The 26,097-nt window shown below is 41.9% G+C and overlaps 1 protein-coding gene across 2 annotated transcripts in view; it reads right to left on the bottom strand.

Annotated features, from left to right (window-relative positions):
* Nucleotides 1-1,234: 1,234 nt before the first annotated feature.
* The window catches only part of LOC137369646 (coiled-coil domain-containing protein 102A-like), a 698,074-nt gene continuing 673,211 nt past the window's right edge, over nucleotides 1,235-26,097 (bottom strand). For both annotated transcript variants that reach the window (XM_068030982.1, XM_068030981.1), the window contains one exon: nucleotides 1,235-1,504. In XM_068030982.1, coding sequence (XP_067887083.1) covers nucleotides 1,387-1,504 — 118 coding nt within the window. In that variant the 3' untranslated portion in view covers nucleotides 1,235-1,386. The remainder of the gene's footprint in view (nucleotides 1,505-26,097) is intronic.

The following is a 26,097-nucleotide window of genomic DNA, read 5'->3' on the forward strand; positions in this document are numbered from 1 at the left end:
AGAGGACAGGCAGCTCAGTAGTATTGGCAGTGCCACCAGGAGCAGTGAAAACTGCCGGTACTACACCAGGCTTGGACGCAGGAGCAGCGCTCAAGCCCTGGACCCAAGGTATGTAAGGCAGGGCAGGTGTTAATGGAGGGGTGCCCTTTGCCGCCGGGGGACCTCCATGGGCCACAGATTGGCTTGTTTCACTGGGCGACCTCCCTGCATGGTGGAGGCCCCACCCCCCCACCGGTTTAATTCCAGTGGCATCAGGAGAAGGTCCTTAAGTGGCTACTGATTGGCCACTTAAGGGCCTCAATTGGACTCTGGGTGGGAACACCATCTTTGGCCTTTCCTGCCCCTGACTTAAGTATGGTGCAACAAGAAGGTGACATGTGCTCCACGCCCTTCCCCCTGCCCTCTGTCACAATTCTGTGCCCCCCGCCTCCTGGAGGCATATTAAATTCTGCCCGCTTTGTGTGTGAGGCTGTTCTCAATGTAATTATCAGGGAATTGGGTGTATAGGCTGGTAAAGACAAAGAGTGAATTGGCATCATGGACTGGGGCTGCATCATGAAGCAGAAAAAAGTGGATTTATACACAATCCCTAACACAATGTGTTTTCGATCTAGGTCAGCTGTTAGGAGTAAATGCTGAAGGGAAGCCAGGCACTTTCTTGCAGGAACCAAGGGTCATTAGGGCCGGATCTCACAACCAACCAGTCACACAGTAGCAGTAACAAAGAATGGATACATTTATCCCTTAACTTGTAAACTGTTCCCAATTGAACAAAGGAGAGAATCACCATTTACCCCTTCAGTTCTCTCGTATTACATTTTACAAACCACTTGGTGTCGGGTTAACTGTACACCTCTTATATCTATGAATGAAAAAGTATATGATTTTATGGTTCAAAATATATTGCCATATTCCACAAGCCATTGATGGATTGTAGAATCCAACATTTCAAATAGTAAAATAAAAGCAAAATACTGTGGATGCTGGAAATCTGAAATAAAAACAAGAAATGCTGGAAATACTCAGCAGGTCTGGCAGCACCTGTGGAGAGAGAAGCAGAGTTAACGTTTTGGGTCAGTGACCCTTCTTCAGAACTCAGTTAACTCTGCTTCTCTCTCCACGGATGCTGCCAGACCTCCTGAGCATTTCCAGCATTTCTTGTTTTTATTTCAAATAGTTATCATTTCTTTCTGCTGAAAAGTAACTTAAATCTCTGATGGATCTAAGAGCTTTGAGTTAATTCATCTTAAATGTTTTGCCATTTCATTTCATTCTTTTCCTTGACAGAAGTTGCTTGTTTGGTGTTTGACCCTGAAGACAAGTCATTTATTATCTATCTTTTACCAGTTTTCCTGTTTTCACAGCGGTTACAGTCGATCTGTCATTTTATTTCACTCCGAGTTCCAGGTCATCTTCTTCACTGATTGCTTCTGCAGAGTCATCAGGGTTATACACCGAGCTTCGCTTTATTCCAAACAGTGAACTTGTCTGCTGTCTTCTTAACCTATGTAAAAAGGATTAAAATCACTACAATATATTGGTTTAATCTTCCAAGTAGTAGCTTTATTTGGCCAACCTAGTGAAATGGTATCACCAAGATACAGCAAAATCCACATTGATTGTTTATGTTTGCCCAATACACAGTGCACACTCTGCCCCACAGAGACATACCTCACTTACTTAGGTCCAGAGAGCTTAAACAGCGGTTAGCAGAGCCTTGGATGAGGAACTCTGAAGTATGCATAGGAATATTGATGGAATTTAACCATGTAAAAACATGTAGCTTGCAATATATACTGGTTCAGTCACTGACTCTATCTGTCTCCCTGGCCACTACCTGAGACTAAAACAGACTGTTTGCAACCTTGATCCTATTTGATCCCATGCAGAGCTTCCAACCCCATATCCACTATTTCACCATCACTGCCTATTTCCACCTCCGTAACATCACCCATCTGCGCCCCGCCACATCTCATCTGCTGCTGAAACCCTCAACAATCCTTTGGTATTTCTAGACTCAAACAGTACTCCTGGCTAGCCTCCCAATTTTCACCCTCTGTAAACTTGAGCTTATTGAAAACTCTGCTTCCTGTATCTTAACTCACACCACGCCCCGTTCACCCATTACTCCTGTTCTCATTGACCTACATTGGGCTGACACTGTCTCGATTTAGAAATTCAAATCCTTGTTTTCAAATCCCTCCTTGCTTTGCCCCTACCTATCTCTGTAACCACTCTCCAATATCACAGCACTCCTCCAATTCTGGCCTCTTGCGCTTCCCCGAATTTCTTCGTTCCACCCATTGTGCCTTCAGCTACCTAAGCCCCAATCTTTGGAATTTCCTCCCTAAATCTCTCTCTCTTTCCTCTTTTAAGATGCTCCTTAAATCATACCACTTTGACCAAATTGTTTAAATATCTCCTTATAAGGTTTGGTGTCAAATTTTGTTTGATAATTGCTCCTATGAAGCGCCTTAGAATGTTTTACTATGTTAAAGGTTCTATATAAATGCAAGGTTTTGCTGTTGTTAGAGAATTGCCACTAGTTACGATATTAAAGCAAATAAAGAAAAACTAATGCAAATTATATTCACATTTAAACAAAATAGGATGAAAATTACATTACATGATATCAACTAAACATTTAACACATTTATTGGTACGAAGTTCCTTCATCCATTATTTTAATAGAGGGATGAACCAACTTATCCTAACTGCTTTAACATGTTTTTATCAGTTTGAGCCACAACTTCTCATGTCACTTTATTCTTCAATCCTTTATAAACCATCAAACGTATTCATGTTTGATGATCACAAATAATTAGGGTTGTCTAATTAAAGGAATAGTTTTAGAATAATATTTTTTCTGTTAAGTCAGTTGTCTAAAGTTTGTAAAACAGAAAGACTTGCATTTATATAGCACCTTTCATAACCTCAGGATGTCCCAAAGCACTTTACAGCCAATGAAATACTTTTGAAATCATTGTTGTAATGTAGGAATTATTCAATAGCCACCTAACAAATACAACTATTCTGAAATAAATTCACAAACGTACCCATAAGCTTGTAACTTCTTTCCCAACATGTGCTCTCTCACCACCAGATACTCTGCTCAGATCTGGGCCTTCTGCTATGCTTACCTTAGCATTTCTCCTTGTTCCAAGCATATGCCCATTCCACCCTGGACGTCACTGCTTGCCCCATCACTTTCTTTATAAAGAAGATTGTATGTGATGCTTTAATAAAATCTCAAAGATGATGACTTGCTATGATGCAAAATTTATAACAAGTGTACCAACTTGCAAATATGAATTTGCTCTGTAAACGTGCAACATTTACCCCTACAGTTTTTCACAACAACATAAAGAAAATCAGGTTTTTTTTCAAGTTTGCACTTGCTGCTGTTCAGTGTATTTACACCTAATCTGTACTAATGCTTTGTCTTTCAACACACCATTAACATATTGTTTGCCTTTGCTCCGTGACCTTTTGGTCAGCTATGTGGCCTGGTCCAATCTGCACCTTCTCCTTTGTTATCTCTTGCCCCACCCCCACCTCACTTGCTTATAATCTCTGACTTTTCTAATATTTGTCAGTTCCGAAGAAGGGTCACTGACCCGAAACGTTAACTCTGCTTCTCTTTCCACAGATGCTGCCAGACCTGCTGAGTGATTCCAGCATTTCTTGGTTTTGATAAAGAAAATCAAGCTGGAATTATCTTTTAAAGAGGACATTATTGCAGCTTGATTTTTATGCAATTTGCTCGAGTTTGAATATGATTTGCAGAGTTTGCCAACAGTTTTGAAAATAAGTGTTATTTACTTGTGATGGCTGAATCAATCTAAAAATGTTGCCTTCAAAAATCTTACCTAAATTTATCCTTAAACCTGGACCAAATAAGTTTCTAAATGAAAAGGAAGAGGTAAACTTATATAGGCCCTGGTTAAATCCTTCAGAAAATCCTCAAAATTTTGCATAAAATTGAATTGACAGACAACGAATTACTATGAAAGTGCAGAGACTGTAGTTAGGTAGAACAACAGCAAAAGCTCCCAAATAGCAGTGGGATGAATGAGCAGTTAACAAATACATTATCTGCCCATATTTTACACAATAACAATGCTTCACAATTAGCATCTGCTTTTCAGCATTTGCTGACAAAAACTACATGATTTAAATTCTATCTTGCTATCAAGTCGCTCCATAATACATCTCTTCCCCTGCATGTGCATAACTGCATCAGGAGGCTTCAGTTCTTGTAGTTTGGCAGTCAATGAGAGGCATGCAGGTAAATAGACGTTATTTTAAAAATAGCCAAGGAGCAACCAACCTCTGAATTTAATTAATTTTATACTACTTGGTGAAGAAGGTACACATAAAAAATCTAGTAAGTTTATCTGTGCTCTCTACTTTGTAAAGTAGGACTCCGCAAATGTTAAAAAGGAACAGTTATTTGACAATTCAGATTTGAAATACGTGGGTTTTCACCAGGTACTCCGGTTTCCTCCCACCACAAAAAGACTTGCAGGTTGATAGGTAAATTGGCCATTATAAATTGCCCCTAGTATAGGTAGGTGGTAGGAGAATATAGGGACAGATGGGGATGTAGTAGGAATATGTAGGATTAGTATAAATGGGTGGTTGATGGTCGGCACAGACTCGGTGGGCCGAAGGGCCTGTTTCAGTGCTGTATCTCTAAATAAATAAATACACAGGGGGCTCTCTGACATAAAGTGTATATTAATGGAAAATACACATCAGTTGCACTAAAATTATAATTAACATTTTCACATTATTAAAAGAACAGCAGCGTGACATCATATGCTGCAGCAGCTAGTGCAAATAAATAGATATGCCTACAGTCTGTGTTTTATGCAGTATTTCTTACCTAATCTTTTCTTTGGCAAAAGTCAGCATGAGATTTAAATCAACATCACCCCATAGCAAATCTGTTCTGCACATGCAGTGATCTTTTGTGCACGTACAGCTGCATTATAGTTCAGCTCCTCCGCTTAATTACTAGACACATTTACAGCAAAAATAAAATATTTTATGGCTTGCTTTTTTCTCCATGCTGACCCAGGACTTTTGTTCTAACCAGCAGGTGTGATCTCAATATTTTGCTATGGAATCTGCAGAGCGGTGCTCATGTGATCCTTTTGCTATGGGAATCATGAGTATTTCCTTATTAGTATAGTGGCTAGTATCCCCACCTATTACACAGGAGACTGGGGTTCAATTCCCTGATGGGGAGAAGTGCTCTCTGTAATGGTGCTGCCTTGCAGAATGTGTAGCATTGGGGCTTGACAGGGTAGATGTTGAGAAGATGTTTCCACTATAGGGGAATCTCAAACTAGGGGACATGGACAGAATAAGGGGACACTTATTTAATACTGAGATGTGAAGGCATTTCTTCCCTCAGAGGGTAGTGAATGTCTGGAATACACTACTCCAGAGAGTTGTGGAGGCTAGATCACTGAAAGTATTTAAAGAGGAAGTAGATAGATTTTTGAAATATGGGGGAGTCGAGGGTTATGCGGAGCAGGCACTAAAAAGGAGTTGAGGTCTGGGGCAGATCAGCCACGATCTTATTGAATGGTGGGGCAGGCTTGAGGGGTCGAATGGCCTACCCCTGCTCCTATTTCTTATGTTCTTATGCTGGAGAATCACTGCACTGGCCAAAGTAATGGCAGCCATTTGCTATGTTTTTGGGACCTGGAGAGCTAGACCCACTGAGGAACTTTTCTGACATAATTTCAATCAAGGCTACACCATCAGACTCCACATTATTACCTAGATTACATCTGTCACTTCCCCAAAATAAATTTGTTTGCTGTCTAAAGCAAAGTTACAGTAGACGCCAAAAGAATGGAAAATGCACCAAAAAAGTGACAAGAGTCAAAATTCCCTCAAGGAGTCTGCTTCCAGACTATCATAGGAAATAAGGTTAGAACCTTTAGAGCTCATATCCGATTCGGAATTATTTTAACTACAAAGACCTACCATTGAGCACTTTATTATTTCCTTGAAGTAACATGTGATCAAATGTTGGGCGGGTCGATAGCTGAAGGTACAGGAAGCTACACAGCAGATGTACATCCAATTGGGTATGTGTTTTCTGCAGAGAGGTGCTGATGTGACCCTTGATTTCAGTAGATCGTAAATCCAAAACAGAGCTTAGAAGCAGTTCAATGAAAGCAACACACATGAGCTTAACTGCATATCATTATGTTCCTGTGTAGTAGTCAGGATCAGGGCCAGTTGTACATTCAATTTTTTAATCCACCTTTTAAGCTCAGTGTTACATCCAGGTTGGGGGGAGGGGGCACAGGCTCCCCTCTTGCCCTTCCTCTTATTTGACCACAACAGGATTTATTCCTTTTTAAACAGTGGGTGTGCTTACAACTTCAGTGAGTGTTTTACCTTTTACCTTTAACGTGATCGTAAAAGAACCAATCAGAAAGGTTTTCTTGAGTTTAAACAAGAAAGAGGCGATTTTATTGTACTTAACAATCTAAACCCGATCTTAAAAAAGATAATAAAAAATACTCTACACATTCACTTGAGAATCACACACACACAAATAGATTACAGAGTGAAAAGTAGATTTTGTAGTTGGATTAAAGTCCAGAATGAATAAAAAATTAAATCCACAGTCTGTAAGGTTGGATGATTCGGTGATCTTCCGGCAGATGTTGTATTCTTGAAGTCTTTGGCTGGTCAAAGTGAACTTTGTGGCTGGACCGCTTAGCTCAGGGTATTCTTGGAGGCAGATTTGTAAGTGGCTCTCTTCCCCTGGTCTCTGTCTATAGCAATCTGTAGGCTCGGAGGGTCTACAGTCACAGCTGATTTTCAAACTTGTGGTGTTATCTGGAGAGAGCGATAGAGAGAGAGAAGGAGGCGCATGGCCTTTCTGCTGTTGCACAGTCTGAGTTACTATCTGTCTCTCTTTGTTCAAGGAAACTCCCAGCTTTCACAGAGATGGACAGATGGTCACATAACTTTCTCAGTATATTCTATGGAAACCTCTAATGCAATTCAAGGTATGGAATTGGCTCCCCAGGCCCGAGGATGCCAAAGTTTACACATGGAGGGGTTTGCTATTTCACAATCAAGGTGTGAGGCTGGCCTTGAATGCTATGCTAATGAAGCAATCTTAGGTAATTCAATCACTTAGATTGTTTTGGGTCCAACCTCATCAGACATATGCCCCTTATTGGAGGCCTTGGAATGTGGAAAGGTGTTTCAGAGACAAATTGCAGTGGCCATCTTAGCTGCCAGTTTTAAAAAAGTTAACTGCAGAATTTTTCCCACTAAAAGTTTACTGTAAGTTTCCAACTGATTAATTAATATTCCTTATTCGGCATATCATTTTTCTTGACACTCAGATTCAGAACTGGCAACCTGTTGATCCTACCTAACATATGTGGGAGCTCAAAATAAAACTCCCCTTGTTTGGGTTAGACTTAGGATCCAAATTAGGTTTTGGTAACAGTTAGAACTTATTATGTACTAACTGGCTACCATATTTGCCTAGATTATCAGTGATTACACTTCAAAAGGTCAACTATTGGCTGTGATGCACTTTGGGACAATCTGAGAAGGACTTTAAAAAAAATTCTTCTTACTTCCCAATGTGAACTCAGTGCAGCAAGGACATACTGGGTTGGATTTTGTGATCTCTGTGGCATGGACTTCCCCTTTCCTGATGGCAGTTTAAATCTAGTGCCAAGTCAAGGGGATCTGTGGGCATTCAGCAGCAGTGATGTTAGCAAACAGGGTAAACAGCCAATCACATTGAAGCATTCTCATAGACAGCAAACCAGGAAGTTAAAAGCACTGCATCTCTCCACTTATAATTTAAATTTTTAGATAGTGAAATGAATAATTAAGACTGGATTAAGATAGAGGCTAAACTGAAGATAAACAGACTTTAAAAACAATTAAAATGTGGCATTTTATCATAATGGAGAAATCTGACATTTCACAAATATAAAATGAGCGTTTCTACACTAGTGAGGGTGTTTTGTAGTAATTATGAACTTAGTATGCTGTTAAAAACCCAGTTACACCTCATTTAACAATGTGTAACTTTTTCAAGAGTGTTTACAGAAAGGGTAACAGTGTAAAAGTGAACATTTTTGTCAAATCACTGATTGCTCAGGGATTGCACTCTGGGGGACCTCAACAATGCACCCTCTGCAGGAGTGTAGAATCACTGACAGCAACTTCTGGATTTCCACCTTATTCAGCGCATGTGGGGACTCCAGAAGATGCTGTCAGTTTCGGTGGAGTATCGATGCCAAATGCTGACAGTTTCACTATCATTACTATCGCAAAATCTGAGCCACTAATGGAATGGAGGGCAGCCTCTGGAAGATAACTATAAATTATACATGTGTTTCAAACTGTATGCAATCAATTTTTGTGCATTTGGACTCTTTTTTGAAAATGATTGTAAAAATTATTTGAACTTCAAAGTGATGAAAACTCTTCCAACCAATAATGAACTCTGTTCTAAACTAAACTCATCTAAATCAGCAAAGGTTTTTTCTCCCACATTAAAAACCTGTCTTCTAAGAAGAAAAAATATGTAATAAAGGAGAGTCATATCCAACTCGAAACTTTAATTCTGTTTCCCTCCACAGATGCTGCCAGACCTGCTGAGTATTTCCAGCACTTTCTGTTTTTATTTGGGATTTCCAGCATGAGCAGTACTTTGCTTTTATTTAAGTAAAAATGTGTTCTGTAATAAATCAGAATACATCACTTTAACATAAAATTCACAAATGTTCACTGAGAGCATGCCCCAGGTTACTCTATGAATACCATACTAGCATCTGCTGGTCAGGAGATGAGTCATTGGAAGATGTGGATACAGTTTTATACTTGTTGCTCGCACCCCTGCTTTCCACCTGTGTTTGCGTGTCATAGGTAATGCCACTGAATTTCAGTTTTCACACAGAAATGGAAGAAATCATAGAGTTAAATTCCCAAATTAGCAATAAAAGTCCTCAAATTCAATGTAATAAAAATAGAATTTAACTTACAGTATATTCGTGGTCCTGACTGTAAATACTTATTTAGAGCTGTTTTTGAGTTGTGAGTTGTCTTTTAGTTGTCAGCTGTTTTGGGGGCTATTTCAGGTTTTCTTTGAAGCTGGCTATCAGCTTCAGCTAGTTACTTAGGCTTGCACCTCTGACTTCATTGGGTTTTTAGTGGTATTGGTTGAGGAAAAAAACTGTTTAAAAAGGGAGGGAGACAAAAGATGGGGAATTATAGACCGATTAGCTTAACCTCTGTAGTGGGGAAGATGCTTGAGTCTATCATCAAGGAAGAAATAGCAGGGCATCTCGATAGAAATTGTCCCGTTGGGCAGACGCAGCATGGGTTCATGAAGGGCAGGTCATGCTTGACAAATCTTTTGGAATTCTATGATGACATTACGAGCAAGGTGGACAATGGGGACCCAGTGGATGTGGTGTACCTAGATTTCCAAAAGGCCTTCGACAAGGTGCCACACAAGAGGCTGCTGCATAAGATAAGGATGCATGGCGTCAGGGGTAAAGTATTAGCATGGATAGAGGATTGGTTGACGAACAGGAAGCAGAGAGTGGGGATAAATGAGTGCTATTCTGGTTGGCAATCAGTCACTAGTGGTGTGCCTCAGGGATCGGTGTTGGGACCGCAATTATTTACAATTTATATAGATGATTTGGAGTTGGGGACCACGTGTAGGGTGTCAAAGTTTGCAGATGACACTAAGATGAGTGGCAGAGCAAAGTGTGCAGATGACTGTGAAACTTTGCAGAGGAACATAGATACATTGAGTGAGTGGGCAAAGGTCTGGCAGATGGAATACAATGTTAGTAAATGTGAAGTCATTCATTTCGGTAGGAGTAACAGGAAAAAGGACTATTACTTGAATGGTTAAAAAGTTGCAGCATGCTGCTATGCAGAGGGACCTAGGTGTCCTTGTGCATGAATCGCAGAAGGTTGGTCTGCTGGTACAGCAAGTAATTAGGAAGGCAAATGGAATTTTGTCCTTCATTGCTAAAGGGATTGAGTTTAAAAGCAGAGAGGTTATGTTGCAGCTGTATAAGGTACTGGTGAGGCCGCACCTGGAGTACTGAGTGCAGTTTTGGCCTCCTCACTTGAGAAAGGATATACTGGCACTGGAGAGGGTGCAGAGGAGGTTCACTAGGTTGATTCCGGAATTGAGGGGGTTGGCTTATGAGGAGAGACTGAGTAGATTGGGATTATATTCATTGGAGTTCAGAAGAATGAGGGGGGATCTTATAGAAACATATAAAATCATGAAGGGAATAGATAAGATACAAGTAGAGAGGATGTTTCCACTGGCAGGTGAAGCTAGGACAAGAGGGCATAGCCTCAAGATTAGAGGGAGCAGATTTAGGACTGAATTGAGAAGGAACTTCTTCACCCAGAGGGTTGTTTATCTATGGAATTACTTGCCCAGTGAAGTAGTTGACGCTTCTTCAGTAAACGTCTTTAAAGCTAAGGTAGATATCTTTTTGAACAATAAAGGAATTAAGTGATACGGTGGGAGCGCGGGTAAGTGGATCTGAGTCCACGAAAAGATCAGCCATGATCTTATTGAATGGCGGAGCAGGCTCGAGGGGCCGGACGGCCTACTCCTGCTCCTAGTTCTTATGATCTTATGATCTTATGAGGAACCGTTGTGGCCATAACACCTGGAGAACCGCCTCCCCCCCCCCCCACCCCCCTACCCCCGCCACTCTTCACGAAGTCATGCCATGGAACCTTTCATATTCAGCTGAACCATCATAAAAGGCAGAAGGTGCCTTTAGCTTACTGCCTCATTTGAAAGATGGCAACTCTGCATCCCCAGGGAAAATAAATAAATACATTCAAAAACAAAAGATGTTAGAAACAAAACATTGGTAAGCTTAATGTTAAATTTTCCTTTATTGAAGCTTTTACAGATATTGGCATTCAAACTATTTAATGTAAATCTAGTGCCACTGGGATGGCCTTCCAGTCTGTAGCTGTTAAGGTAGTTTCAGACAGTTCTACAGCATTTATTTTCCAATAGACCACAATTACTTAAATGCAATGTTTTAATTTCTTGTCAGTATAAGTTACAACAACCTATTTACAGCCTACTTATATAACGGTCAGCCTTAAAAAGCAGTCAATGCATTAATTGATTCCTATAACTCACTGGGCAACAATTACAGTGACAAAGCTGTTTGAAGAATTTCTTGTTATGATTGAGAAGAGCTCACATTACTGAGACAGAGGTGACCCTCATTATGTAAAAGGCAATGGCAAGCAGGGCTGCATTTCATGATGTAAGCCTTCATCTATCTAATCCACAGCTTGCTATTTCAAATGACCAAGTAGCAAGAAAGTTAATTGCTGCCATCACTTTCACTGTCACAGCTAGAGCAGCCGGAGCCACTGATGAATTGTTTAGACCATGTTTAGAACAATAACAACAACTAGTATTCATATAGCACCATAAAAGTCACAAAGCACTTCACAGGAGCATTATAAAGCTAAATTTGACACCAAGCCACATAAAGAGATATTAGGGTGGATGGCCAAAAGTCAAAGAGGTGGTTTTATGCAACATCTTCAAGGAGAAAAGAGAGGTGAGAAGGTTAAGGAGGAAATTCCATAGTTTACAGCATTGGCAGCTGAAGGCGCAGCCACCAGTAGTGGAACAATTAAAATCGGGGATGTTCAAGAGGCCAGAATTAAGAGGATTTCAGATATCTCAGATTGTAGGGCTGGAGGAGATTACAGGGAGGGGCAAGGCCATGGAGGGATTTGAAAACAAGGATGAGGATTTTCAAATCAAAGGGTGGAAACTTATGAATGCTGCGGTGCTCCCAACAGCGGGACTGGAGGTTGTTGTAACGTCCGCTTCCGCCACAAATCCTGTTGCCCACACAATTTTGTATTTACATTAGCCATGTGGCAATGGGCATAGGGGACACAGGAGATCATGCGGGGAGGGTGGTCTTTCATTGGTGGAACCAGCCGCCACTGCCCCAAGCACCATGATCACCACAGATATAAAACATTCTGTGCTTGCAGCCTCAAGGATCAGCGGCCTTCCTTTCATGTAAGTATCTTCAGACTAACTTAAATTGTAGCTTTTACTTTAAACATTTTTACCTCCCTTATTTTGTGAAAGTCACCACCAACTTCACATCATTTATTTTCCCTGCAGCCAAAGTGAATCTCATGACAGCCAGCAGGCACCATCCCGCCCCATCACGGTTCAGTGATGCCTCCTTGCAGGTTCTTCTCCAGGCCTTCAGGGAAAGGCCCTCTTCCCAGCAGATGGAGAGCGAAGACCCTCCCGCCTCATTAAGGCAGCCTGGACAGAGGCAGCAGAGGAGGTCTCAAACCACAGGGTCACTCGTAGAACATGGGTGCAGTGAAGCAAGAAAATCAATGACTTGCTCTGATCGGCGAGGGTAAGTGGTCCTGGTGAAGCTGCTGGACTGTTTTCTGCCACAGTTCCATGTCTTTAAGGCAGAGGGTACACAAGGACAACAGTGGAATGCATGAGGAGCCTGTGTGCTATTCAGGAAATGATGCTTCACCAAGATGAAGGTTGGCATTGTTTATGTCATTGGATGTGTCGTGCGAAAGCCAAATGCAGAATGACTGAAGTTGATGCATGTATACAATGGTTTTGATGCACCATTTGCCATGTCATTACATCTGCACTGTCTGCTGAAGGATAAATGAAAACACAACCAGCGTGAGCGTGCTAGAATGGGCAGAGTGGTCCCTGACATAAGGCTGCTGATTATGGCTGAGGAGAAGGCATCGGAGAGCGCAAGAGAGGAGGGAGGCAGAGTGAGTGGAGATGGCGAGGCAGGAGCCACAAGGTGTAAGGATGAAGTGTCATCTCTACTCTTGCAGCCATATGTGAAAACTGAAGAAAATTGTGTGAAATGTGAAGCAGATGCTTGAAGTGCCTCTGTTTGTGTCTCCACTGCAGGTGCCTGCATTCGAGTTGCAGAACACTGCATGGCCCAACAATCCTCCTCTGGGGAGGAAGAAGAAGCCAATGCCCCAGAGGGTATCCCGTTACCTGCCTCTTCTTTCACCTCCGCCAGCGCAGATACATCTACATGGCCCGCGTGGGGTCTAAGATTAGAATCTGGATCACAAGCTGGTATGAATGACATAGACACATCCCAGCAGCTGAAGGAGCATGTGCCAGCCGGGTCCCCTGACAATTGGAGGACTTCTGGGGACCAGACCCCTGTTTAGCCCCATTCTCATGATGATCCTCTGCTTGTTGCTATGAGAAGTTTGTTGGATATGCAGGAACATATGTCAGAGATGCCTGAGGTCATGCGTGGCTTACCCCAGGGTAAGCAGCATCTCGTTCTGCCCTCCCCCCACCCCCGACATTGAATCCCTTAGCTCCAAGCAGGCGAGCACAAGGGGGATACTCAAGCACCGTTCTGCAGACCCGCAGTAGGATGGAGCCATCAAGGACCTGTTCCGACAGAGGGCGCCCGCCACAGTCATCCACAGCAACGGGGCAGCGCAGTGAGCAGACTGCCTCCACCTCAGCTACTAACGTCGGGATAGCACCTAGAGATAGTGGGAGAAAAAGGAAACTGAAACAGTTTTCATCAAGAAGTTGGCACAGGTGCTGTACAAATTGTGACGATTGTAAAGATTTATTAATACATTTGTATTTTGTGCAAAATTTGATCCACTCTTGGTAATGTTTTGCTTGGTTACAGATGGGCACAAAGATGTTTTTGATGGCCTATGGCAGGAATGCAATGATGTTTGCAAAGCATCTCAGGAAATGTCCAGTGTCCCAATCTCATTGGAATTTGAGCCTTCAATCTTCAATGATGGCTGTTTACCCATTGATGATTAATAACTTTTTTCCAATATTGTCATGCCTTACTTTTGTTTTCTATATTCATAACTTAACACTGCTTGTAGTGGTGCGTAGTGGCATTCGTCATAGCTCAAGTTCATGGTTTACAGGGCCGCAGTGTTACCTGCCCTCCTGTACGTGTCAGAAACATGGACACTGTACCGGAGGCATCGCAAATCCCTGGAGAGATATCACCAGTGGTGCCTCTGCAAGATCCTGCAAATTCAGTGGCAGGACAGGTGCTTCAATATCAGTGTCTTCTCTCAGGCCAACGTCCCCAGTATTGCGACACTGGTAATGGCTAGTCAGTTACCCTGGGCAGGCCACATCGTCCACATGCCTGACAAAAGACTCCCAAAACAAGCTTTCTAGACTGAGCTCCGTCCTGGCAAGAGGTTACCAAGAGGGCAGAGGAAACGCTACAAGGATGTCCTTAAAGCCCCCCTGAAAAAATGTGACGTCCCCACTGATTCCTGGGAATCTCTTGCCCGAGACCACCCAAAATAGAGAAGAAACATCCGTGAAGGTGCCAGTCAGTTTGGACGACGTCAACATGCCCAGGCAGCCCCATCCAGCTGGACGAGGATGGTGTGATCAACCATGTCAAAAGCTGCAGACAGGTCGAGAAGGAGGAGCAGGGATAGTTTACTTTTATCACAGTCACATAGGATGTCATTTGTAACTTTAATAAGAACCACTTTAGTACTGTTCCTTTTAGAAACCTCTACCTCCTTTTCATCTCAATTGTCATCGATACAGAAATTGCAGTATGAAGAATATTAACTGGATTGGAACTTTCTCAATGATTGGCTAAAGTGGCATCATTAGAACAAAATTGTCAACTTAAATCTGTGTGAGAGTTTTCAAACTCAAGGTAATATTGTACCACCCAAAGTCATTCCAGTGCCTAAACTGTCTTCTTCTGCCTGGTAATAAATCAACACTAAAATCACCATCAGACAGGATACCACACTTGCCTGCTCTCCTAATCTAGTGACATTGGAACATTTGCTTCCCACCTTTTCTTTCTGGAAATCAGCAGCATGAATGATAAAATGCAGATCCCACTTTGAAAAGGTCACTACAATGTGAATCACACCCTTCTCTGCTAAAGCGCTGTTCCTATAATTTGCAAGTTCCAGCTGTGTTGAATGCCAGTCGCATATAACAATAAAAATTGTGCTGCCAGAGGTGAAAAGGATGCAAATAGATGCTCACATCTCAAGCAAAAATTGTTAAAAAGACTATGGGGGTAATGTTAACCACAAACAAAAAGGTGGCTTGGGGTCAGATGGGATATTAAAATTTTAAAAATGTCAAACCCAAATTTCAACTTGCCTCCAACCTGGCCGTGTGCCACATATTTAACTTCTCTTCCAGGTTTAACCCTCGTCGATTGGAGCTTACCTTCTTCCCTACCCGTCACTGGATGCCACCACCGCCCCCCACCCCACCCCCGCGACCAGGCCTCCAGGGATCATGGAATAGATACCACACTCACCTGCCCCCACCAGATCGGCGACAACCCACCTCCCTCCATCGGACCCTCCTCGACCCTGACTTCCACCCACGCCCGAGATCATTGACCATCTTCCCTCCTGCCTCAACCCCCAGTATTTGATCTCCCCCTTCCCGACTGGAATCAGCAACCTCACCCAAGAGCCGGAGCACCCCCACCAGGCTCCCACTAACCCAGCTGCAGGCTATTTACCTGCTACTGGCCTGCAGCCACCTCCGAAGCATTCCTGCATGACAGGGAGCCAGACCTGTCAAGGGTGCTGGGTTCTGGGCAGAGGACCTGCTTGAAAAAAAAGACACACACTGTGGAGTCAAAACCCCACAGGACATAACAGACCTCCCTCACTCCACTCACAAAACCCACCCCAGTCAAGATTGGGGCCTGTATATCATTAGCACAGTTATAAACGTTAAACAATTTTACACCACCGCAAGAAAAAAAACAGTTGGGTACATACTGCTTTTGGTGCAGTGTCCCTCCCTCATTTGCACTGCAGGTTTACTATGTGGTACATTCACAGTTGTATTATGAAGGACCTCAACAGAATTTAATTTTTAATGGTGCACCCTGACACAACCATGGTCAACATGAAGCAAAATATTTATGATACCATATAATAGACTAAAATAAAAAGAGGGCAAATATTATATGAAGTAATTAAACTCAGAGGATAACACTCCTGGGCCGGATGGATCGCATCCATGCATCCTAAAAGAATCTAGGGACGAGATAGCAAAGGCACTATTACACATATTTATTAATTCATTAGAATAAGGTGTAGTGTCAGAGGACTGGCCGATAGCCAACATTACACCTATGTCCAATTGGGGTGCTGGAGCAAAGGGATCTGAGTGTACAAATACACAAATCATTAAAAGTTGTGACACAGGCCAAAATGGCCAAAACAGAAGTAAACCAAGCACTAGGGCTTCTTTCCAGAGGGACAGGATTGAAAAGTAGAGAAATTAAGCTAAATTTGTATCAAACCTTGGTAACATCATGCTTTGAGTACTGTGTGCAGTTCTGGTTGCCATATTATAAAAAGGATATAGAGGCGCTGGAGAGGGCACAAAAAAGATTTGCAAGGGCGATACCAGAACTGCAAAGTTATACCTATCAGGAAATGATGGACAGACTTTGAAAAGCAAAGGCTGAGCAGTGATATAACAGAGGTATTTCAAATTATGAAAATTTTTGATCGAGTAGACGCAGAGATACTCGGCAGGATATTTCCTCTGGGGGTGGGAAATTGTCCTGGAAATGGGCTCACCATCTAAGTAAGGACACAGGTGGGCTCTCGAAGCTGAAGGGCCAATCAGAGGCCTTCCAGCTTGAAAGGAGCAGTGGGCTGAAATAGAGGGTAAGTAGGGGAGACGATGCTTCAAAATGGAAGCGTCTCTCTCCAACTTTTCAAAATTTAAACAAAACAATGGATCTTGCAGCTCGGCCATAACTGTTGGTGGGGAATCCCTCTATAGGGCAGCCTATGGCTGCTCCTACATCCAGGCAGGCAGGGAGGGCCTCGAGGCCTGCCTGGAGCTTGGCCTCACAACCCCGGTCTGCTGCAGGAGGCTGGCTCCATGCAGTTAAACTGGAACCCTGCCACCTGCGGGGACCTGGAGGCCAATTGGAAAATCCTAATCCCGCCTGCTTTAATTGACTTCAATAGATTTCTAATGAGCCTTGTTGGCTACCCACCACGTGCAGGTGGCTAGCTCTGCCGCCTCCGGGAAAATGGCCCGGGGACAGGATGGAGGTGGGGAACTGGCACGCCGGCTGGCCGGGCTATTTCAAGCAGCCACCTGCCTCCAATCCTGCCCCTGGCAGGGGCTGAAAATCCAGCCCATTGTTTTTACTTATGGGTAAGAGAAAAATTAGAGGCCATCAATATAAAATAAGCACCAAGAAATCAAGTAAGGAATTCAGAAGAAACTTCTTTACCAAGAGAGTGGTGAGAATGTGGAACTTGTTACCACAGAGAGTGGTTGAAGTGAATAGTACAGATACATTTACAGGGAAGCTAGATAAGCATATGAAAGAGAAGGGAATAGAGGGTTATGCTGACCAAGTTTGATGAGGAAAGATGGGAAGAGGCTCGAGTGGAACATAAATGGACTGGTTGGGCTGAATGGCCTGTTTCTGTAATGTATATCCTATGTAAACCCACATAGCTGCAAAATATTTTTATTTAAAAAGATACTTTTAACAGTTATTATAGCCTTTACAATTAGGGACCTCTTCCACCCCAGGATTAAAAAAAGCTTTTTGAAAAAACTTGTAGCGTAAGGTCCTTTTATTCTAAAACACTCTCATATAATTCTGCTGCATGTCCAAAATAGATGGAAACAGCTTCGCAAACATTTATTTCACGGCACAAAATGATAATCATCACTGCCAAGTAAAACAGATAAGTCAATGCTCTAAGGTACTGAATGGCATTTGGTGATTGTGTGTGTACTAATGCACTAATAATCAAATTCATCCCATAGTTTAAACATGCTTGCTGTGTCTTATTTACCTTTTCAAACTCCATTTACATTATCATGTGACAGACACAGATAATGGCGGTCTCCACATTTTAACAGGGTGAAGCTCATCACTAAAAATGTCACAGCGTCAGCACTCATAAATCCATTATATATGACAAAATAAAAATTCAAGATATTGGCAGTGCTGGAAATTAAAATACTGAAACCAAGCATTTAGGAAATAGGGAAAGGTTAAACACACAGTCAACTGCGAGGCTGAGATACACTGTTGTTGATCTTTTCCCCTAATTTACTTTCTACCTGGTGGAGCTCAAAGTACTTAAGAATATTTACTAACATTTCACTGTGAATAAAAAGTATCAGAATATATTCAAGGAAGGGATGGTGATGTGGTATGTGAGGTTGATGTTTTCTTGTTTGATATGTATTTGCTAAATCATGTCCTATCACTTGCAGACTTGACCATGACAGTACAAGTCAGGGAGAACATTAAAAATAGCATCTGCAGTACTTTGCTTTTGCAAGAACATTAGGAATACTGTAACAAAAACAAGGAATGCTGGAATCACTCAGCAGGTCTGGCAGCATCTGTGGAAAGAGAAGCAGAGTTAGCGTTTCGGGTCAGTGACCCTTCTTCAGATTTCCAGCATCCGCAGTATTTTGTTTTTATATTAGGAATACTGTAATTGTTTAATTATGTTTGCTATCGGGTGCTTTAGTTTGTATTCTGCTTTACTAAGCTAACCAGCCTTAAAGGTATCTGAGCAGAAAGTATTGTGTGACATTGTTTGCTGTTGATGGTTGTTTTTTTTTAACGAGCTCCTTACCCTGTCATACCTTAACTAAGTGATTTGTTGCAGAGGATGTTCCATGACCAATCCCATGACCTTTGCCTTCCTGTGGAATTTGTCAAGCTTCTTCCATTACGAGCGCTTTAAGTTCAGTCAGCAGTAGGTTTTAAAATGTTCGAGCCCTGCCTCTCTTTATCCTCCTAACATCGAAAGAACTTTCCAAACTTTGAATGTAACAGCTGCTCTGAGTGCTTAGCTTTGTTCTGTTCACTAGCCCTTTGATGCACCCCCTAATTTTAACCAGTGTCAGTGAGTGGAGTGAAATTGAACACTTTGAGATAGGAATGGACCTTGTAGATGGTGAACACAGGAAATCAGACTTCACATGGCCTGCCTACAAATACACTTTGGGAATGCAGCAAAAACAATTGATATAGTCATTTGAGAGTGTGACAAGCAGCTTGTCTAGTTTGGGGACATCTACCAGGTTGTCCAAAACCCATTATCTGTGCACTTCTGCATGATAACCTAAAAAGCTGCAGACCAGTATGGAGAGGGGCCTGTACAGTGAAGCTGCCCTTGGCTGAAGTCCTAAACATGATTGTAGCTTCTTTAATAAATGCACACAGACACACCCACAGCCTCCTTGAATGATCAGTAATTCTGCATGCAGATGTTTTCAGATATGTCCAGGTCCAACTGACCCTGTAAAGCAAATGATGGTTTAACAGCAGGTCAGAATTGATTGCCAAAGCTGCAAAAGCACCTGTCTGGCATGCCTCCTCCTACACAAACTGTAAATATAGAGGGATTCTCAGAAGGATACAATGACATCAGGAGAAAGAAGCAGCACTGGATTAAGTGGCTGCATAATTCCTTCATCTACTAGAGTGGTCAACAGGATATGGGAAATGTGGCAATTGCTAAACAAGTTTCGTAAGGACATAAAGGGGCTCAGGGCCTCAGACACTTGAACCAAGTCTGCATACTGGGAGTAAAAACTAAAGCAGAGAAGGTGAGGAGAGTGGAGAATAGAAGGAATTTGCGTTGAAATAGTAAATAAAAAGGTGGCAGCTATACAAATAATACACACGCAAGAAATGGATAATTTATATAATTTTTCTATTAAAAATATGCTGTTTTAATGTTTTTAATCTAAAAAGAACTAAATTAATTGCACACCCCTGCCCCCACTCCCAACGACCATCACCCACCCACCCCCGCAAATGGTTTCCTGGCTTTATGCTGCCAATACTGTTGCCACACTAAAGGGTAGGCCTTATAAACAACAAGCCTTGCTGTCAACCTTAAAAAAAATGGAAGTTGTAGGCAGATGCAATTTGGAAGCTGTAATCTGCTTCTATTTTTGAATCTTTTCAGTTTATATTGATAGCTTTCGGAAGGTATCTGGACTCGAGCATCAGGCTTCTCAGATGGAAAATACTGTTAGGTATTTTAAGCTCTCCAAATGCAGTTGTAGAGGGAAGTTTGCTTATTTTCTTATATTTTATGCCTATTATATTGCAAATCCTATTGATAGAAGGATCACTTACAAAAGTGGCTAAATCGATATCCGGAAGTATTGGTGATTTCCCTTTGTTTGATTGGAAGATTTTGTTGATTCGCATATTTAATAGCGTGACATTTGGAGTACAGCTTACAGAATTTGTATGCCTTTGCTGACAGTCCACGATTAGTAAAATGATCACTTTTAGGATCAGTTTAGAGTCTATGCCAACAGTGAGGAGCATAAAGTATAGCTTCTCAAACTCCTCTGGAGTTTGCTTGTTCCAAATGCTTCTGACTTGCCTGAAAATTCCATCTTGTTCTGTCAGAAGTTATACTTTTTTTTGTTATTTCCTGGGATTTGAATGCCGATGGCAAGGCCAGTATTTATTGCCCATCTCTAATTGCCCTTGAGGAGGTGATGGTGAGCTGCTGTCTTGATGTGCTGCAATCTATCTGGTGTAGATGTACCCACAGTGATATTAGGAAGGGAGTTCCAGGTTTTTTGACCCAGTGACAATGAAGGAATGGCGATATAGTTCCAAGTCAGGATGGTGTGTGACTTGGGCAGGAACTTGAAGGTGGTGGTGTTCCCATGCATCTGCTGCCCTTGTACTTCTAAGTGGTGGAGGTCACTGGTTTGGAAGGTACTGTCCAAGGAGCCTTGGCGAGTTGCTGCAGTGCATCTTGTAGATGGTACACACTGTTGCTACTGTGTGTTAGTGGCGGAAGGAATGAATGTTAAAGGTGGTGGATGGGGTGCTGATCAAGCAGGCTGCTTTGTCCTGAATGCTGTTGAGCTTCTTGAGTGTTGTTGGAGCTGCACTCGTCAAAGCAAGTGGAGAGTATTCCATTACACTCCTGACTTGACTTGTGCCTTATAGATGGTGGACGGGCTTGGGTGAGTCAGGAGATGAGTTACTCACTGCAGAATTCCCAGCATCTGGCCTGCTCTTGTAGCCACGGTATTTATATGGCTACTCCAGTTAGGTTTCTGTTGCAAGGGAGGCATAAGTTTGGAAGTGTTCGCCCCAGAGACAGTGATGTGCTTTTTGACTGGTTACTGGAAACTATGTAAATAATATTTTATTTATCAATTACAGATAGATGAATGAATATATTTCTCCATTCACATTTTACATAGAACTACATAGATATACGGCACAGAAACAGGTCATTTGGCCCAATCAGTCCATGCCAGCATTAATGCTTAACTCGAACTTTTTCCCATCTATTTCATCTAACTCTATCAGTATAACCCTATATTCTCTATATTCTCTTCTCATTCATATACTTATCTAGCTCCTACTTAAATGCATCAGAACTATTCACCTCAACTACTTCATGTAGTAGTGAGTTCCACATTCCCACCACACTATGTGTAAAGAAGTTATTTCTGAATTCCCCGTTTGATTTCTTGCTGACTATCTTGTAGTGTTTTGAAATTACAATTGCATTGTACATTGTGTATTCCAGAGGCTGCTACAGAACACACTAAGTGAAAGTGAAACGAAACAGGAATAAAAGAGAAGCCTTTATGTTCAGCTGCTACAGTCTTTCTCCCTCTGTCTTTGCCTCATATCTTACACCAACCTCGGCTAAACCTCATACGTCCCAAGGGCATCACAGCAGTGGAATGGTAAACAGAAAAAGGATGAATAAAAAACAGAAACATTGCTTTCAGGTCTGAACATTTTGGAAGCTTGTTGTCTACTTTCACAGACAGCATTTTAACTTAGAGACTTATAGAATAACACACAGGAAGCTTGTATAGTGTATACTCAGACATTGATCTCTCCAAAATAACCAACCAATTGAAAAAAAAAGAAAAAAATTAATCTGGGATCACTGAAGACATTTTCTCTGAAAAGAGTGTGATCCCGGAGCCCTAATCACTGCATTGCTGATCAATATGGCATCCATACCCAACCTACCACCTTTTGATGTGCCTTCAAAGCCATCATCCGTATCCCCACGTTGGCAAAAGTGGCTGCAATGTTTCAAAGGCTGGAAAGCAGGTTTCGCAATCACAGACAACACAAGGAAAAGGCCTTACTTCTACACCACGGAGATGAAGAATTAAAGATAAATTTGAGACAAGTAAGCCTGAGCAAAATGACTACGTTCCAGCAAAAAGCCCGCAGATGAGCTACTTTATACCATATACAAAACCATTGTCTTCCGACCAATATTGCACGTGTTTGAGGCAACTAGAAACCAGATGTGACTTTGGTGGTGCTGAATGTGTTGAACAGGAAATCAAAACACAATAATCGAAGACTGTCTCAACTATGCCGAAAAGCACTTGAGAAAGACAGAAAACTGTTAGAGCTGCAGAAGTTAGCAAGATCACTATTGCTCTCAGAGTCCAGAGCTACTGAAGTTGAGGCTGATAACAGTAACTACCACACTCCAAGTTCAACTCCTGTGAACACTGTTCATCATTCATGTGACAGGAAACCACCTACAAAGCAAAAAAAGCTGTTTCATAAACAAAGCTACGATGTATCCAAACAATGTTTCCATTGTGGCAGTGCTTACCCACACCAGAGTGTCCTGCTACTGGTAAACAGTGTAAGGCTTGTGAAAAACCCAACCACTTTGCTTGTGTTCTTAGCTCATCAACAAAATCAATTACTAAGACCAATACTAACAAAGGGTGTCACATATACATACCACAGCAAAAAGGCAAGAGAATGTAGCTGAAGTAGAGGCATGTGACCCTGGACATACTTTTGTCCTCTCCTTCAGACACAGCAAACAGCCACGTGTGACAGTGACCATTGGCTGCTCAGACGTAGATGCTCACTTAGACACAGAAGCGTCTGTCAATGTCATGGGGAACCAAACATTCAACCAACTTCATGATTGGCCTATTCTCTGAAAACCAGGGAATATGAAAATTTTCCCTTACAATAGTGACAAACCACTGAAAATTCTCAGAACTTCTGAAATGCCAGTCTCATTCAAAGACACAAGAACGAATGCTCTATTCTATGTCACAACTGGAGAATGTGACATGCTTATCAGTTTTCATACAGCAACAGATCTGCACATGATTGCAGCCACATATGCAATTCTTTTGCATAACAAAAATACTCTCGAACTGTATGCTGATCACTTCACTGGTATTAGCAAACTGAAATGTGTTACATGCAAGCTTCATGTAGATCCTAATGTGCCCCAAGTTGCACACCAGTGTCAGGAAACAGACAGAGAGGGAATTTCAACGCCTACTTAACTTTGACATTATTGAGAAAGTTGGGGATGAGCTTACCCCTTGGGTCTGACCCATACAAGTCATCATGAAACCCAAGAGCAAGAACCAGATTAGAATCTGCATTTATATGCGATCACCAATCCAAGCCATACAACAAGAAAGACACTTGACACCAACAATCGATGATATCATAGGAGAAAGTGAATAGTGCTAAACACGTCGCTAAACTTGACCTCAATCAGGCTACCATCAAATCGAGCTTGCAGAAGAATTGCGATAGCTCATTATATTCTCTATTCACATCAGACTTTTCTGATACAAGAGGATCAACTTTGGGTTAGCTCAGCAGCTGAGGTATTTCAGCACTTGATTCAATTGTACTTCAAGGACTTGAAGGCATGCTGAGCATCAGTGATGACATTTTCATCTATGGCCGCACTGAAAAGGAACTCGTGACACGTCTACAACATCTCAGAGAATGTAACCTCACCTTGAACAAAGACAAGTGCTTGTTCAATTAAAACAAAATTGAATTCTTCGGTCATGTGTTCAGTGGTGAAGGAGGATCACCAGATCCATAGAAAGTTGAAGCCATTGCAAACGCTGTGGATCCTACAAACGTGCAAGAAGTCCTGAGTCTGTTAGGATTCATCACGTCCTGCAATCGTTTCATTCCGGACCTGGCTATACTATCTGCCCCACCCCCGACGTGATCTGGCAAAAAAGAACACCAATTGGGAATGGACTAAATCACACAAATAGGTGGTACATCAGATCAAACAACATTTGTCAGCAAGTTGACAAAAGTTGAGAAAACTACCCATCTAGTCTTGGATGGAAGCCCGATTGGCTTAGGCACAGTTCTCATACAGAAAGACAAGACAGGTAACCCATCAGTCATTGCGATTGCAAGCAGATTGTTAACGCCTGTAGTGCAATGTTATTCACAAACAGAGAGAGAAGATCTCTCAATCATATGGGGTATCTTACACTTTCATCTCTAGTAATATGAAAGTGAATTTAATGTAATAACTGATCATAGACCACTAGTGAGCTTGTTCAACAATCCACATAGCAATGTTGGATATTCAAATTATAAGAGTATGAGTTCCAGGTTGAGTATCAGCCAGGCAAGCTCAATCCAGCGGACTACCTTTCACGACATCCGCTGCCGACAGTCAGTCCTACAAGTTGTGAGGGAAAGGTTGCTGAACAACATCTTAACTATGTAAGCATAAATACAGTGCAAAAGTCACTAAAGTCGCTGACATCAAAGCAGCAACAAAACAAGATGAGGCTTTGCAATTGTGTATGGTGACTATAGAATCACAAAACTGGAAAGCCAAGATCGAGAAATATATACAAGCGAAATTGCTCACACACTATAAGGTCTTCACAATATTCAAAATGAGCTAACTGTTACAACCACATCTGATCTCGTATTATGCAATAATTGCATTGTCATTCCACACATTAAGAGAATGTGCTGCTGATTTAGCACATGAAGGACACCAGGGAATAGTCAAGACCAAACAACTGCTTAGGGAAAAGGTATAGTTCCCAGGAATTGACCATATGGTAGAGCACAAAATCAATCGGTGTTTGGCATATCAAGCAACCACAATGTCAAATCTTCATGATCCTCTCAAGATGTCTGAACTACCTCCAGGACCATGGATTGAAGTCAGTGTTAACTTCACAGATTTACCCACAGGTGAACACTTGCTTGTTGTCACTGACGACTACAGCAGATTCCCAATCGTGGAATTAGTTCTGTCAACTTTAACAAAAGCAGTCATCCCAAAGCTTGACCAGATCTTCGCTTTGTTAGGAATCCCTCAAACAATAAGAAGTGACAACGGACTCCCATTCAACAGCGATGAGTTCAGTAAATTCGCAAAATACTGAGGATTCACTTATAGGAAAATCACACCCCATTGGCCGAAAGCTAATGGAGAAGTTGAGAGATTTATGTGAACCTTGAAAAATGTGATATGTACAACTGCAGCTGAGAACAAGTCATGCAAGCATGAGCTCTATCACTTCCTTCGTAATTACAGAGCGACACCTCACTCGACTACTGAAAACCTCCAGCTACACTCATCTTTGCAGATTCTATGCGCAAACGTCGACCTGAGCTATCCTGTGGAGCTAATGATCAACATGTACGCGAACGCGATTGAGAACAGAAGGATCGAATGAAAGTATATGCAGAGCGAAACATACAATTTAAAGCTACACTGCTAAAGCCAGGAGATAAAGTACTTGTGGAACGTGATGGTCATATAGGAAAACAAACAAGCCCTTATGACACCGAACCATTTATTGTGACCAACACAAAAGGATCAATGATCACTGCTAAGCGCGGTTCACAAGAAATGTGTCATTCTTCAAAGCACTGAAAACACCACTCACAAGCATCGACGCCTCAGATGAAAAACATGAGTCAAATGAGACTACATCTGATGTCATACTATATCCTTCTCATGACAGAAGGTGTCCACCATACTTTAATGACTATGTTACGAAATGAACTATTTATGTTTACATTTATTGTTTACAGTTTTTGGAACAAACCATTGAAACATGCTATGTCTCTCATTTACTAAAAAGTGGAGGGATGTATTGGTGTAGTATTTTGAAATTGCAATTGCATTGTG

This window comes from Heterodontus francisci, chromosome 5, assembly GCF_036365525.1.
Source record: "Heterodontus francisci isolate sHetFra1 chromosome 5, sHetFra1.hap1, whole genome shotgun sequence".
In the NCBI taxonomy this organism is placed as follows: domain Eukaryota; kingdom Metazoa; phylum Chordata; class Chondrichthyes; order Heterodontiformes; family Heterodontidae; genus Heterodontus; species Heterodontus francisci.